This window comes from Bactrocera tryoni, chromosome 5 (genome assembly GCF_016617805.1).
Source record: "Bactrocera tryoni isolate S06 chromosome 5, CSIRO_BtryS06_freeze2, whole genome shotgun sequence".
Lineage (NCBI taxonomy): Eukaryota > Metazoa > Arthropoda > Insecta > Diptera > Tephritidae > Bactrocera > Bactrocera tryoni.
Window position 1 is genome coordinate 23,073,748 of NC_052503.1, and position 18,251 is coordinate 23,091,998.

General features: G+C 38.1%; 1 protein-coding gene across 1 annotated transcript in view; it reads right to left on the reverse strand.

The window, feature by feature from the left end:
- LOC120776815 overlaps nucleotides 1-18,251 on the reverse strand; it is a 30,252-nt gene that overhangs the window by 6,337 nt on the left and 5,664 nt on the right. The window contains exons 2-3 of the mRNA XM_040107831.1: nucleotides 1,437-1,606; nucleotides 1,230-1,303 (exon numbers count right to left, since the gene is read on the reverse strand). Of these exons, the coding sequence (XP_039963765.1) occupies nucleotides 1,230-1,303; nucleotides 1,437-1,606 (244 nt within the window). The remainder of the gene's footprint in view (nucleotides 1-1,229; nucleotides 1,304-1,436; nucleotides 1,607-18,251) is intronic.

Sequence of the window (18,251 nt, forward strand, 5' to 3'; positions counted from 1 at the left end):
AGTGTTTGCATCGGTGGTGTGTGCGGTGATTGTGCACGCAACTGATTATGTGCAGCTGCCAGCGATTGCAATTGTGGTGATTGTGATTGTAACGGATGTGGTGGTTGGTGCAATTGTTGCGCTTGTAGGGCGAGTGATTGTAAAGGATATGCTTGCATTGGATGTGTTTGTAGCGGTTTCAGCTGTATGGGCTGTGATTGTAGCGATTGTGGTGGTTGTTGTTGGAATTGAGGTGGTTGTTGTGGTAATTGTGGATGAGGTTGCTGTTGTAGTGATTGTGGTGTTTGTAGAATTTGTTGTTGTTGTTGTTGTAATTGGGGTGCAGGTTGCTGTTGTGGTGTTTGTGGAATTTGTTGTTGTTGCAATTGTGTTGGATGTTGCTGTGGCTGTGTTTGTGGAGTCAGCTGTTGTTGTGTTTTTGGTGCTGTTTGTTGTTGTGTTTGTGGTGTTGATTGTTGTTGTGATTGTGATGGTGCTTGCTGTTGTTGTTGTTGTGATTGGGGTTGTGACTGTGGCAGTGACTGTGACTGTGGCTGTGTTTGCGAATGTGACGAGCTAGGGTTGCCTTTACTCGGTGTATTGCCTAAAAACCAAAAAAAAAAAAATTAAAAAAAAATTAAGAAAATAATAAGACACATTTTTTTTATAATTTGAAAACATATGAATGTATGTAATAAATATGTATGAAAACTTTTATGTATTAGTATTTGTATGGTATAAGTAATGACACTTTAAAGTACAAGTGTTTTTTACTTTTCATTTATTTTTTTAGGGTTAACAGGATCGTTGTAATTTTTTTTAACATTTAACAAAGTATAAAACATTTATTTTTGGTGTATATTAAAATCACGATATTAACGTTACAGAAAATAATTATCGAAATAAGAAAAAAAATAATTGGGAACCGCTGAAACAACAGTAGTGTTATGATGCAAGCAGTGTTTTCCATAAAAAACCTTTGTTTTTTGTAATGAAAACTTAAGATCTAAATAACTTTATATTCAAGCGAAAGGATCACCCTTATGTTATATATGGTATACATTAAGGCGGGTCGAAAACAAAAAGCATTTAATTTTTTCCTTAGTTATCGTGAAAAAATCATCCGAAATTACGTTACAAAATTTAATATTTTGTTCTTTTGTTCGGAAAATACAATTCTTTTTGCTTCTTTTTGCCCCACCCTAATATTTATGCAAAAATAATTGTTCGAAATATTTTGTGTAACTAACCTGCTGTTGTATTTGATAGAAAACGTTTCGTTTTGTCCAATATATAAGGCAAATTGTAACCATCTTTTGTGTAGCTGAGTGATAGAAACGTTAAAAGTGATAATACATTAATTAATTATTAAAATTAAACAAACATGATAATTTTTTTACAATTTATTTTCAATATGTACATATGTATGTATGTGTTTATTTCTAAGTTTTACTTACATTTCTGTTCGTTTAGTGCAGAAAAGATTTTTGAAATTACTATAAATGCAGAAAAGCGTGAATGTGGGTAGTCCCTGCCCCAAATAACGGGCAAACTTTATTTGATCCGCCTTATTTAAGCCACTTTGATTGAGTGAGAGAAATGGTCGATGATCCTGTACGTCGTATTCCTTGAAGAAAGAAAAAGACAAATTTAATTTGGTATTATATTTTTATGAATACAAAAATATTGTAAAAATACTAGAGCGTTTTAATACGAAAATAACGAGTTATCCAAGTAGAGGTACTTTAATGCATCATGGAAAGACTTGAACAACGTTTACAAATCGTTCAACTGAATAGAGCACATCCAGCATGTAGTAAAGAAAATATAGCAAAATTGCCCCATTTGGGGCGAAGAGCATAATTCACTTTTTGGGCCGGTCCATTGGCCACCAAGATCGTGTAATATCACACCGTTAGACTTTTCTTGAGGGGATATGCAAATTCTAAAGCTTATGCGAACAATCCCGCTTCGATTCAGGCCTGGGAGCAAAAGAACGCGCTTATCATTCGCCAGTTACCAGTCAAACTGCTCGAAGGAGTCATCGAAAATTGGATGCAAAGGATGAACCATCTGAGACGTAGCCCCGGTTAACATTTAAAAGAAATAATCTTCAAAAAAAAAGGCCAGATAATATTATTTGGAATGATAATAAACATTCTCCACTAAACTTGAAGTTTCTGTGTTTTTTCTTAAGAAAAAGTAGGGAACCTCGAAGAGGATTACCTTTTATTTGCTATATATTTTATATGACAGAAATGTTATACTTCCTTAACTTCTTTAAAATTTCCAACAAAAAAATTTTTACGAAGAAAATTAAAACGTATTTCTCTGCAGCTCAATAAAGGGTCAATCTTTGCTTATTGCTCTGATCATTGCTTATAGCTATCATGGTCTAAATGCAAACCAGGTGTGCTGGTAAATATTGGGTTGTTCAATAAGTAGTGCCACATGCCAAATATTAGTCCCACATCCTAGAAAATACTTGTATTAACATCGAAATTTTCAATAGTAAAAAGGGCTTTATTTTCTCATATGACGGAGTAAACATTCTATTATTTATAGGAGAGAAGTTCATTCAAGGAACTGACTTTTTAGGCTCATCTGCTTTCTATTTCGTTCATGGTCAAATGAAGTTAGTGCTTATCGTTCCCCATCAATTCATTCCACAGTGTTAAAACGTCAATAAGGTGCACTATTTGGCCTTTTGGCGTCTATGTGAAGCAATTCGTCGTAAACGACAAGATTGGTGGGTAGATTTATGGATTTTTACCATAATAATATGCCATCACATTCTGGCATGTTTCAACTGACGTTTTGGCTAAACTTAAAATGAGGTATCGTCTCGTCAGCGTATTCACCAGAATTGGCTCTCTGCGATTTTTTCCATTTTTTCTGCTTTGGGGAAAGTGCCATGAGCCCATTAAAAATCATTCGCTTAAAGCAAGGTAGAGCTTTTCAGCTGAAGCTGATAATAAGTATTGGGAAAACTGGGATAAGCATTGGCATGCTTGTCATCGTTAAGGAGCCTATTTTGAAGGCGATAAACTAGATTTGTATTAAAATTCATTAGAATGTAGATATTCTCGGAAAATAGTTAAAGTAGCTCTTCTTCATTTATAACCTATTACCCGGTAATTATTGGTAGTCGAAAAAGTCTTTTCGTATTTTTAATCAAACTTCAACTTATTTTTTTATATTTATACTAATAAATAAATATGTACCATTTTGGTAGACCACTTTTTGCCATTTTACCGCTAGAGACACTATTCCATCATTGTAAAACTTTCTTCAGCGTAAATCGAAATTTCGAAATCTCGAATCTCGGAAGCGAACCATTCTTGTGTTACACGAACTGATACAGCATCGTCTCCTTAAACTTCACAAATTTCATTGGTAGCTTGCATGATATTCTTCCCTTCTTTATAGAAAATTTTCAAAGTATAGCGAATTTCTTCATTATTTTCACTCATTTTTGAACAGCTGTAACTTTTTTTCAACTTTCCGAATTTAATTTTTTTCTGGCTAAATGAAGCTTAAAATGTATATATGGTATGACACAATGTGATTGGTAGCACCGAAAAGACTTTTCGACTACCCAATATTTTGTCTATATTATTTTGCCATATTTTAAAGATTCCGGTTCCCAGATATAGCTTAAAATAACAGTCTTAGTCGAAACTCGCAGGATTTGGCTTAAAATACTTGAAATTTTCATGATTAACTATACGGAGAGAACACGTCTCCAGCCTGCTAAATGCCAGTGAAAGCGTAACACCTGGAGACGGAGAAATGACCGGCCATGAAGAAGTTTGAATAGCAATTACACGTCTAAGGAATAACAAAGCGGCGAAAAACTGATAAGGAGCATGCATCTCATTCTTTGTAGAATATAATCGGACGAAAGCATTCCCGACGATTCGAACCTAAGCGTGCTCTGCCCAATCCACAAAAAGGGAGACCCCACAATATGCGCCAACTACCGTCGGATAAGTCTCCTAAACATCGCGTATAAGGTTCTATCGAGCGTATTATGTGAAAGATTAAAGCCCATCGTCAACAAACTGATTGGTCCTTGTCAGTGTGGCTTTAGGCCTGGAAAATCAACAACTGCCTAGATATTCACCATGCACCAAATCTTAGAAAAGACCTGTGAAAAAAGAATCGATACGCACCAACTCTTCGTCGACTTCAAAGCTGCTTTTGATAGCACATAAAGGAGCTGCCTTTATGTCTGAATTTGGTATTCCCACAAAACTAACAGGGGTGTGTAAACTGGCATTTACCAATGCCAAAAGTTTCATCAGGATCGGGAAGGGCCTCTTCGAGCCGTTCTACTGGAGAAAATAATTCGAACTGCAGATCTGAATAGAGAAGGTGCAATCTTCTACAAGAGTGAACAAGTGCTGGCGTACGCCGATGACATCGTTAGAAAGACCAGTTGGAGAAAGACACTTGGAACATAAATTGGCACCAAACAGCGAAAAGGAAGACTGGCGCGCTGTTGTAAACTCGGCTATAAGAGCGTAAGCGGTGAAGTAGAAGAACTATAGTGAACTTAAGCCACTTTAAGAACTTAGAAGACATATACGATAAAGGGTAAGTAAGTTTAGAGGGTAGAGAGTTTGATATTCCAAATTTTTACGATTATTTTGCTCGTGGCAAAACTCTAATATGCTACAAAGTTTGACTGAAAATATAGAAAATTTCCCTTATAGTATTCATATTAATACAGATATGAATGTATATAGATATATGTACAAAATATACTTGTATAGCAGACATTTGTGAGTACAGTTGGATTCTGCATGCGCCAGATAACAAGCCCCATTGTGCATATAAAATTTATTGCTCAAATATTTCAAAGCAAATATAGTTTATAACATAAAATTTTCTCAAAAAAAAATCCACTTTATATTTGAGTTATGCCTGCAGACTCAGTGGACCTCCCTTCCACTGCTATTAAATATATAAATATATATTTGTAGGAAGCTACACCCAGCAGTAAAATGGATGCGCTCGAGCCACAAGTAGAACTAATCAATTTGAATTGTAGTGGTGTGCTGTTAATGTACGTGTATGTGTGTTTGTATGTAATTTCCTGTGTGCCACAAACTTTGTGCTTTTGTTAGTTGAGGCACATACATACAAACATATGCATGCATGGATGTGTGTGGGTTTTAATTTTTGCTGTCGCTTTCTATCAATTTGAAATGAGGCACGCAATAGTTGCTTTGAAATTATGCGCTTCATAATACCGTTTCATTTTTGCTACATGCATAGAATTTATACATATGTACATATTACAATATTAGTGCAGCACTTGTAAATTTATATACACAAACAGGCATAACTATAATCAGAATATATGTAATTTTAACATATGTGTGTATATATGTATATGCTAATGTTGAAGTATTAACAGGTGCGTATGCTTTGTATATATGTAAATGCAAGAGTGCATGTACATATGTCTGTATATGTGTAGTTGCATAAATCTACATATCATACATACATACATACATACAATATAAAATTTAAATGAGTAAAAGTACTGAGTTCAAGGAAGGCCGCATACATGACTAAATTATACCCAACACACATATTGCAAATTATATACTCTCTACACGCATTTTTTTCTTCTTTTCAAGTAACGATTTTCAATAGGGATGCTACAAAAGTAGACGCCATATGTTTTCCCAGCCTTTTGACATTACTCTTCAGTAAGGTTTGCCGATACAATCCAACGAGTCCAGATTAATAAAATTTACTACGGAAATTCGCAGTCAGGGGCCTCAACTTTAAGAGCGCTACATCCAATTTATGGTCGTCATAATCGTCCAGTCAGATCAACAATTGACCGTCTAGTGGAAAAATTTGAATCCACAGACACAGTTCAAAATGTTTCCGAGGCAGCGTGACAAAGAAATGCCCGTATTCGTGAATCAGTCTCTCACACATCGTTCTCAAGCGTTGGGTATCTTCGTGAGGTCGTTGTGGCGAATTTCGCGAACAGATCTTGGCCTACATCCTTACAAGATCAAATTTGATGCAAGAACTGAAGCTCCTTGACCACCAGAATCGTCGTATGTTCATGAATTGGGTTGTACAACAACTTGAAAATGATCCGGATTTTCATCGGAAAATCATTTTCAGGGTTGAGGCTCATTTCTGGCTGAATGGCTTCGTCAATAAGCAAAATATGCGTTATTGGTCATACTGAAAACCATGAGTCATCATTGCATTCGAAAAAAATTACGGTTTGGTGCGGTTTAGAGGCCAGCGGCGTCATTGGGCCGAACTTCTTCCGTAATGATCAAGACCGGCACGTTACTGTGAATAGGAATCGCTACCGCTCAATGATAATCGAATATTTTTGACCCAAATTGAATGATATGGACTTGGACAATATGTGGTTCCAATAGAACGGCGCCATAAGCCACACAGCAAATGTCACAATCGATTTATTGAAAACCAAATTTGGTGAATGTGTTATCTCACGAAATGGCCCAGTCAATTGCCCGCCTCGGTCGTACAATATGACGCCGGTAGACTATTTTCTGTGGGGTTACGTCAATTTTATGGTCTATGCCAACAAGCCAGCGACGATTCATGAACTTCGTGCGAATAACGAACGTGAATTTGCAGCAGTATTGGCCGATTCAAGCTTAAAAACCGTCGAAAATTGGGTTCAGCGTGTGGACTTCTGCAAGCGTACCCGTGGTGTCCACGCTAAAGAAATCGAGTTCATAACTTTTATAGCACTCTTATTGAATCCGCCGTTATATATAGTAATTACATCCAACCTAACACAAATTTGAAATTTCTCTTATAAAATCGCTATACTGACCTAAATTTGCAATACAAATGATTACATCTCATCTACACGTCTGATCAAAGTTGACCCGGACTGAAAAAAAAACTTGTTCACGTATTTTAATACGAATGTTTGTTCCCAGAAAACTTGAAAAATTCAGAGGTACCCAAATCTGCCGAATACGGTTGCTGAGCGAATACACTTCACTCGTATTTGTCCAAAAACTCAGTCACAAGGATAGCGCGTTATCGGGGCGAAAAATCCATGAATTTTTGACCACAAAACCGGCTATTGCCGACGAATTGCTTAATGTGGATGTCTCAATATGGTAGCAGTATTCCTTATTGGCCAGTGGATCGTGTGAAATAAATTTATGGTGAACCAAACCAAATTAATCAAAGGAAACGATGATCACATTGATCTTTGACCAACTATGACGTGTTTTTGTCAGATTCGACTCATTTTTGGAGTGCCGTTCGATAGATTGTTGGACAGTTTCGACGTCATAACCCCAAATCTCGTCACCAGTAATGATTACATGAGTCTAGCATTGACACTCTTCATACCCAAATTATTACTATTATTAACCAAAACTCAACACGAGTCAATCCATGAGATGTTGAGCTCCTCTACTTTATCTTCGTTTCCAACATGATGATTTTCAAGCACTTTTTCATAACTTTTTCGATGTTATCGTCATTGTTAGAGGTGGATGGATCAGCGTGAGACGAGTTTTCGATGACTACACGACCTTCTATGAATGCTTTTTGCCACTCAAATACTCTGTTCGTCGTAAAACCGATTCGCCAAAAACACTTTTGAAACAATTTGAGTGATTCTTTAGTCTTGATTCCAATAGTTTTTACGAATAGCTTCGTGCAATCGGCGCATAACACGGAAGGTATTCGGAGTGCACACAACCTCGATAAACAAGGAAAACTGTCAACATAACCTTGATTTTTGACTTGGTTTTTTCGGCTTCGGCCCACCTTTGCGGTGATATTCGGTAGATTGATCGTCTCTTTCCGGATCACAAGCATATGTAGATCTAAGACTCATCGCCAGTAATAATACGTTTAATGACATCCTGGTAGTCGGAAAACATTGTCTCACAAACGTTAACGCGACGTTGTTTTTCGGAAAAATTTAGTGATTTTGGCACCAATTACGCTTTCTCTTTTCTTAGGCCCAATGATCTTTCAAAATGGTTTTCACTGGTCCTTCCGACATGCCAACGATGCCAATGAGATCTCTGACTATTAATCGTGCGTCGTGATGTTAATGGCCGTCCTGGACATCGTTCGTCGTCAACGGGTTCTCAACCCTCTTTGAATATTTGTACCAATCAAAAGCACTTTTTTTGTGGTTTAAAGACAGTGATAATATAAAAAATAAATTTCCGCTTAGATTGCATGAACTTTTCATACAAAATTTTTTTTATCAAAATACCTTCCTACTCAATGTGTGCTGGGTATAAAAGTTGCAAAGTTAAATGTGCCTAATATTTCATCTGCATTGTGGAAAAAAGATACGAAATATGTATTTCAGAAAACTTTTAATGAAGCCATTACGCCAGCAAGCAAGGCAACGGCGACGATAACAGAGAACCGGGCAGCAGTAAAGGGTTGCTACCACCACGCTTAATCACACACACACTCATACATATGTACATATTCATATCTCCACACGTTCAAGCATGAGTAGAAATTCGTATGAGTTGATTTGAACTTAAAGTTCAGTTCGATGTGTGTGTGTGAGTGTGTGCTGCGATTATGGTAGGCCCGATGCACACCCAGCAAACACCCACAGTGCTTATGTGTGTGTGAGTGAGTGCGCCGAAAACTGAGCTGTAAACTTATCATTGCAAGCATGAAAGTGGAAACACATACTAAAACACACATACAAATATACATACAGACATACATACATACTACTTATGATTGTGAAAACTTATTTACATATGTACGAGCGTGTGTGTCCATAAAGGATATGTGTGTATTTTGGGTTTTGATTATGTTAAAAATCAATAGCGAAGAGTGAGGTTAGGGTTTCTGGGGTGGTGCTGTTACTGCTGCTGTCTGCGATGAGTGTGTGGAGATCGGGTTTTAGATAAAATGCATTAGAATGTGACGTCGAGTGTATGGGTTGACGTAGAAATCTATGCGCACACATACAGTCTCATATACATATGTATATGTATGTGTATGTGCGTATAACATGTACTTGTATGGGGAAGTGTAAATAGTAAGATGAGAACATGTAACTAGGATAATGCATGAGAAGCAGAAATATATTTTTCCAAACATACATACATACATATGTATGTACATTCTCATAGTTATGTGCATCTAATTACCAGAAGTTTGATAACTTAGGCAAGTGCCTGAAAAACTTTTATATTTGTGTGTATGTATGCATGTATGTATATACATACATATATATAAATTATTAAAGGGTGTCTTTTTAACGTGTGGTTTTCAAGAAGAAATAAAACGCATAACATTTAATGTTATGGCCAACAGTCCAGACTTAGGCATAAGTCAACCTTTTAAGTTGCCGGACCACTGCAGTATAATTCAAGCTGAGATCTATGCTATTGCGAAAGCAGCGGAGCTGGCCTCTAATGCACCTGCAAGCAATTCCAGAGTCAACATCTACTAGACAGCCAAGTAGCAAACAAGGCGGTAACCTCGTACCGCATATCGCCCGGAAGTGTCTTGAGAAGCAGGGCAGCAGTTGAAAGTGTTGCCAGAAGTAAGCAACTTCACTTCTACTGGGTGCTAGACTACAAAAGCATCGAGGGCAACGAAATAGTGGACGAGATAGCCAAGAATTGTGTGTGGCTGACATGCGAAGACGTGATAAATACTGGGATACCCATGCATTGTTTATACGAAGATCTCGACAGAAGCATGGTAAAGAAAATCAAAACAGTAGATCGGAAGTACACATTCCTAGTATTCCTATTGGCACTCGGTAGAAGAGACTACAGAAAAATGATCGGAATACTAACAGGTCACAGTCTGGTGACGGCACACGTCCCCAAAATGGGACTGACAGATCGAGAAGACTGTAGAAAATGTCTAGAGCAAGGCATGAGGGAAACAGTGGAACATCTCTTGTGTACTTGTCTCGCATTGACTACTTTGTAAGCATCTGGGGTTCCCACGGTATGATACACTGGAGGAGGTATCGATAATGAGGCCCCAGAGTCTGTTGAAATTCGCGTCAAGCCAGGCATCCTAAAGGATGACTACTTCTCTTGGACGTAGGAACTAAACTCCATCTGGTATCGCAAGCCACCAAAACTGTTCTGCGCGTGGCATATTGGCCTACCAGTTCAACCTAACCTAAAGTTATGGCCAAGAAATTAGCTTTGTTATAATGATAAGGGCTTGCCATTATGTTTTAAAAGCGGTTCCGGCAAGTGATTGCCGGGACTGGTTGGAATAAATTCCAGTCGAGAGGTCCAACTTTCGAACATTTTTTCCAGCAATTGGGCCGAATATCAACAATAAAGCGCCGAATATTCTCTTCAAACGTCAATCGTCCCGGGCTCCTCTGCGTAGACAGTTGACTTCACATAAAACCACAAAAATAGTACAGCGTTGTTAAATCGCACGAACTTGGAGACTGCGCCACAGACCCGCGAAGGGAGGCGCTCACCAAAAGCTTACTTCAATAAATGGATTGTATCGTTGGTTATATGGCCTGTAGCAACGTCTTTTTTGGAACCAACGGTCGTCTATATTCACATTCTGCAATTCAAGCACAAAAAAGTCAATAATGATGTCTCTATAGCATTCTTTATTGACTGTAAGATTATGACCCACTTCATTTCTGGAGAAATATAGTTCGCTCTGTCAATAGAACACACCAAACAGTGACCTTTCAGGGATGTAACGCCCTTTCAACAATGGCTTGTGGATTAGCATCACTCCAAATGCGACAATTTCGCTGATTAAGCTACTCTCCAAGTAAACCCAGGTCTTTTTCCACCTGGTCTTTCCAACGGAGTGGAATTGTCGAACCCAACTGAGTACAAATCAAGTAACAGCAGTCGAGAAGACATTCGAGAAGCATTCGTTAAGACCAACTCCGAAAAGCCATCCATCCATCTAAAAAACACCCGTTATATCTCCGTATAGTTCTGGAGTTTAGAATTTCTTAACGCAAAAACTAACTAACCAAACAACCACCTTTAATTTGATATACATATCTACGTGGCGGGCGGAAGTTAAAGACATGCGTGGTGGCGCGGCTAACAGCTTCACTTCCCAACATAAAAACACACACACACACGTACAAACGCCCTAGTCATTACACGCTATCACACACAAACCGATTTTCAATTCCACACCGAAGTCGAAACTCTGACTTCGACTTTGGTCACGACTGCCTTTGCCTTTGCCATGCCGTGCCCCAACACCTTGCGTCTGAGCATGAACGCCCAGCATCGAGTGTTTGTTTTTGTATGAAGATGGCAATGGCGGAGACGATGATGATGCTGATGATGCGATGGACGTGTGAACGGACGCGCGCCGTCAAGTGTTGATGCCACAGTTCGCAATCGCCACACACAACAATTTCGGGTGTTGATAATGATGTCGAGCGCAATGTATGTACATATGTATGTGTGAGTGCCGATAGCGCTTACACACGCAAACGCTTACAAATATGCAGCTTATCCACATACATACATATGTACATTGCGATGTGTCGATGTGTGTACACAGTGATATGATTGTTGGCGGCGAAGAGCCGAGGCGCTGCTGGGTGCGTGTGTTCTGTTGGATGAGCGCTTTGGTGGGCGCTATCAGCGAGTGGCACTTGCGCGTGCGGTATTTTGGTAATTTAAACCCTTTGAATATTTAAATAACGCTGTAATGGCGCGATTGTGATAGAGTAATATTTTGGTACAGTGGCTTAAATGATAAAATTTATGGAAATGTGTGCAAGCGTATGCAATTCAGTAATATTTACAAAGATACAGGGTGGATCAAAGGTATTTTTAGACCAGGAACAGGGTATGTTCAGTTTGCCATGAAGATTGTAACAACCACAATACGCGTAAAACATCTGAGACCATATAAAGTCGAGTTAGTTAAGCTTGTTTGTATATACGTGAATTACAGGGTTTGTCCGGTAAGTAATAGGACTGAGTCGATTTAAAGAAATTTATTGAACCAATCGTTACAATTTCCAAGTATTGAAGGCGTCACGGAAGACGTTCTCCGGAATAGCCTTGAGAGCCGAGGTGCATGCTGCTTGAACCCCCTCTGTCGTCTCAAGATTCGGAAGATTGAATCTTTGTCTAGGAATCACACTCAAACATCTGTGAATCGTCACCTGTGATTACGTTATTCAAAAATTGGGGTTCGCTTTCACACATGTTTAAATTTTCTTGGCACACTTCCACTCGCTGCAATTGCTGGTCATCAGTGAGCACTTTTGGGACCATCTTCGCGCACACATTGCGCATGTCCAAGTGCTTCGTCACAATGTCATCAACCACAGATATTGATAACATCTGGGCAATTAAAAGAATATTTAGTCGACGGTCAGAGTTCAAAACTTTGCGCACACGAGTCGCATTGTCGGTGTTTGTCGAAGTCACAGGTGTCCCAGCACGGTCGACCTCTTCCTGGTCTTCCAAAAAGGCCTGGTGCCACCGAAACACACAACTTCTTGCTAAAGCAACATCTAGATAAGCCTATTTGATCATATCAAACATCTCTGTAGCAGATTTACCGAGTTTCACACAGAATTTAATCTCGTACCTCTGCTTTAACGAACGCTACATTTTCGGCTTGCACCACTCACAGAAACACGTTGCGTGAAAATGTTTGTCCTGACTCCTCAGGTGATCGGGGACAACTGACCAGCCGCTCGTTCGTTAGCTAGGAACGCAACCTACCGAATCCAGTCGGTGCGTGCTCGCACCGAAGTAGAGTCGCGGCGGAAGAAAATCAGTCTTATTACTTTCCGAACAAACCCTGTAGTTTTTGAGATATCGATCCGAAATTTTGCACTGATCGCTTGCTTCTCAAAATTTGCTAATTTGTCGTAATCGATAACGGAACACTATTTCATATAGCGGCTATACAAAGAGACCGATAAGAATCGAGATAAAGAACCTTTTAAACTCTCCTATGGGTGGGTGGTGGTTTCTAAAAGATTATCTCGAACCGCTGATTAAGTAGTGGATTTTGAAATAAAAAAGAAATATTTTTTTTAACTACGATTTTCAAGGCAATCGCAATTAAAGTATTAGGAGATAGAACATTTGGGTGATCAGGCTGGACCGGTCGGCTACTTCCATCTTTCATCATATTTTTCTCGAAACATCATTTTCAAAGTTGGTGGTCACAAGCTCTCAGTAACTAGTAAAACGATGTTATTGAAAATTTTCACGATCTTTCTAAATAGGATGACCTCGTGATTGATCCAAGGTTTTTTTTTTATTTTGAATTACAACTAATACTTCGCCAAAAATTAATTTGTTTCCTAATCCTTCGATTAATCACGATCTATACTCATCCACTAACCGTAGAAATCTGATTTTTCAAGACTGTATTTCCGAAACTGTTACTCGGATTAATTAAAAATTTAGGACAATATTCTAGATATTGTAGAACTTAATAAGATAATAAAAAAAAATAGATTTTTTGAAACCCATACACCCATGTAACCCCTAAAGCGTGCATGATATGTTAAAGGTTTGACATTACTTACAGCCCATGGCCAGAATTTTTTTTGTATTGCACCATTGCCATAATAACGATAATTTCAAATGCATGGTAGCTCTGTTCAATTTAACAAACTTTGGAGAGTGGCGAATCGAACACATTATGCAAGCTTGTCAAACAGATGGGCAGCACTGTAAAATTACTTTTTCAAATTGCATAGATAAGGTCAGACTGAATCAATTACTTGGAAGCACTGAGTTATTTTACAGTTTCAAAAGTAATATTTTATGAAAAGAAAAAAGAAGATAAAATTTAATTTTCTTCCAATTTTCAAAAATTGACACAGTGTACTTTGAATTTATTAATTAAAATATTTATTATTCCGAAGATCCGACTTAGGTCGCTAATAGGTTCGGTCATGTAAGCTTGAACGAAAAATGATATACACCATTGAAATATTATTACTTTTCGAGAAATCTACGTACAATGGGTAAGTACTATATGTGGCTTCAATTATTCAACCGTTGGATAATAGTGATTCGAACAAACTACATACATACATACATATATGTATCAGTTGTTCAAACAAACTGGCAGCACACCGCGACGTGTATGGCCGATGAGTTAGTGTAATTGTGCTTCGTTTCTTGTTTTGGAGGAGATTCTTCTTCTACTCTGTGTCGAGTCTTACGTTTTCATATAATTTATTTCAAGTCTTAAATTTTGAAAAACAATAAAAAAATTTTTTTTACTTAATTTTTTGAGCGTAATATGTCACATATGCCATTCACGAAGGTAAAACTGGAATAAAATAACTAAAACAAAATTTGGTAGCAGTGAAGATATCAGTTATACTCCCGGTTAACTATCGGTTAAATCACCGGTTGACAACAGTAGCGCTAACTGAGATATCTGTTAAAGTTTCTATGGGTTTCTTAAGGCCGAATCGCCAGATATAACTGAAACTCTTGTATACAACAGATCGTGCGTCCCCTTCTTAAGCATTTTGTGCTTAAAAGTTGTACGGCGTATGAGTTTCCAAGGTACATAATACTTTTAATATATTTGAGTTTCGGTAGTCATGACTTGCTCTTGGGATCACTTTGATGAAGTATCCGAGTACTCCTTTGTATTGATTTCAACTCGTAAACTTTTTTGTTGCATTTACTTGCAATATTTTGTTGAGCAAAAAAAATTTGCTGAATGATAGCGAGCAAGGAAAAAGCGAATCGATGCCGGCTAACATTAGCAAGTGAATAGATTTATGTATCACCCTGTACTATTTAATTATGGTTATCTTATATGCAAATCTGCATCCTCATATAACTTATGTGTGTATGTACACTCATGTATGAATAGAAACAATTTTATTATTCAAATTTCTAAAATAACGCAAATCATGCTTCTTTGGTGCAAACTGCCATTTTAAAATTTAATGCGCCCCAAAGGGCTTGCCAATGTGAAATACTAATTGTGCTGCGGTTGTACCACGTACATAGCTTATCGTATTTTTGGCTGGTTTATTGTGAAAATTTTTTTCTATACCACATGTTTCTACGGATATGTTTTATATAATTTCATCTATCTCGAAATACAATAGTTCCATACCAGAATTTCGGAAGTGTCGAAGTTTTCGAAGTTATTCGTATTACAAAAAATATATACACAACGCAACTGAACGATTATTTTCAGTGTAAAACAGCATTATCTCTGATAGCGCAGCCTAGATGGATAGTCTGAGAGTTAAGGTATGCTCTGCGACTTATGGTCCATTGTGTCCTCTCCAGTCATCAAAAAGCTTTACTCATGCTGCAGGGTTAATGGCTGTGATATTTTTTCTCGGATTCATTTGCCCGATAGCCTGGTGATTGTGGGGCAATCAAGATCGCAGAATTGATAAATCTTAATCTGTGCAGAAGACACTACTAGCTTTATTTGTGCCTGGGAAGAACAATCAGTTGCTTGAACTTGTGTACTAAACTCTTCGAGAAACAGTTTAACCTGACGAGCCTAGGCATTTGTTGCCAGTAACGATTTGTACAAGCCCTTAATGCGTCAATGTCCAGGATAATGTTGAAGGTGGCAGAAGGCTATATTTCGTAGAACAGCCAAAGTGTTGAGAAAAACTAAACAGCAAGCTTTACTGAATCTGGATCTATTGTAGAACCTATCCATATGTTCTTCTCCTTTTTTTGATTTAAATTCAACAAGTGGCTCTCATTTAGTACAGCGAGACTACTTGAAAGTGATCAAATCTATCTGATTTTAGAAAGATATCTCAAAAAGAACGATATCAGAAAAAATTACTTTGGTTAAAATTGTCTAAATTCGCTACCCAACGCAGTTATTTTCGTTCGTAGCCAGAAAACTGTTTGCAACTGCTTAGTTTACAGAACCCTAATTTTTCTATACAGAGATACATATATTTAAGATTTAGGATGGCGGTGGTTAAAATGGAGTACTTATAGGAGTATAAAATGGTTTGTTAGAAACATACAGAAGGAAACCTCGGAGGCCCTTTAAAGTATATACATATATAATTAAAGTAAATTGTCGAAACAAAAGACATCGGATCAATATAGCATATAGCTGAAACTAACCCTCAAAATCGATTCGATTTGGCCATTCTAGTCCTTTATTTGCTAAACGTAAAGCCTACCAAGTTCAGTAAACTGTCAAATTCGGATAGGTGAATCTTGATCATTGGTTTTATAATTTTAGCAATAGCTACCGTTTTAAGACATGTAGCATATGTGCATAAAGTAATCTCAAGAGTTTTGAAAGCGACCTTTCCAAAAAAGAAGCTCAAGATAGGTAAGTTCATACCTGCCACTTTGGGCTCAATTAGCGCTGGATCGTCGGACTTCTATAGTTTTGCTATGCTGTTTCATCTTGGCTCACAAGCCAGTTGGTGCTTTCAATGAAACTACTTATTTTCGCCAAGCTTTTTGTAGACAGCCTTTCAAGGTTTGGTGCTTGATGAACTTCAAGTACTATGGGTCGGTTTTGTGATAGAGCAGGGCAACTCTTTTCTTGCTTTCAGCTACGGCAACTATTATTATAAGACAGACCCATTTTGACCGCATGCTCTCCAAAAGGCCAGTGCAGCCTTATTCTAGCTGTAAGTCTGTATATGCTATTTTCGGACCTAGATTTTAGGCCCTTTGTTCTTTTCTTGCCATATTTCAGCCATATCTTATTTGTTACCTTGCAGCTTGTTGTTGTAACGGGATGGTAAAGATTAGATAAGTTGTCATCGAGTTCATCCAACGGTAGGCCCAGGAAACATGTTGTTTCGACGGGTTCAGATTATAGGGAGAGGGGTGTCAGATGTGTGCCGTTAATAGGGCATGCTAAGAGGTGGTTCTTGTCATATTTTAGATATGTCAGAACCAATTCTGGATAAGTAGGAGTTTAACCTGCAGAACAGGTCAGGCAACTCGAGCTCTTCGTCTGCAATGGGTGATGGTTTGGCCCAAGTCGGTTTGTTGCGTCCGAAGTCTGGTCGGCGTATTGTTGTTGTACTCTACGCGATTTGTACAAAATGCTTACAAAGCACTGTTTTTATCGTTCCTGGCGGGCATAGTATTGGCTCCGTCCGGGATTCATCTAAAGAAGCTCCTAGCTCCGAGCCAACTCGTCTGCCTTTTCGTTGCCGAAAATGTTCCTGTGACCGGAAACCCAAATTAAAAACAAGTGAACTTGCACTGCCAGTGAGCTTAAAGCACTCTTGTAGTTGTTGACTACGTTGAAATTAATCTGCGAAGTCGACAAGGCAAGCAGTGCCGCATGGCAGGTTGCTTTCTGCATCCCCAGTAGTTATTCAATAGAACTTCATAGGCCTTCTCTATATCTAGTGCCATACTTGCGCTTGGAAGATGCTGGCTGAGTTTGGTTAGCGGATAGAAATATAGGTGTTGAGCTCATTGGAGTATACCCCGGTTTCTACTTCGCAGTTCATTTTGGACCCGTCGGTAGAGATTTAGATGCTTCTAGACGTGAATGGAGAAGAAGTATAGTAAGGAGGTAGGTAATATATCTTCTCAAGGTTAGGTTTCAATGGCCACTTTCAGGTGCGGATTCCCAGGTTCCTAGGTGAATTCCCAGATTCTCAGGTTCCCAGGTGGAATGCGCGTCTGAAAGTGACAATTGAAATGTAACCTTGTGAGGATATAGTCTGATTTGCTTATACATATATAGCTGATTTAGGATGACGTTTTCTCCCTACTCTTTCCGGTTTCATCCTTCTAATTCCCTAATTCTAATAGCAGAACTTGCTGCTACTTTCCGAGTATGGGCAGCTGATGATACATATGCTATATACAAGTAAGTATATAAAACTATAAATATACATACGAAAATACATACTTATAATGATGTTTGTTGTAGGTACACGAGCACTAACTTTCGAAACTACAAATACCAGGCAACTAAGTACAAATAACAATAAAAACAACTCTGTAAGTACGTATGTATGTATGTATAAATTTATATAGATTGTACGCAATTTTAAAATTATTATAAATATGTATGTGTAAATTGTGTAGCTTACAACTACATACATGTAAACTAGTTTGTCTGTGAGTTTGCGGGCATAGTTCAAAAATTAGACACGAAGGATGTACGAGAAGCACTAAAAATTGTACATCTACTTAGGTGTGTAAGTGGGTGGCTGATGGTCTGGCCGAATTACACATTAGAAATATCTGCGTGTGTGTGTGTGTGTGTTATTATTGTAGCAGTGCTGTTCGTCCTTTCGTCTGTCG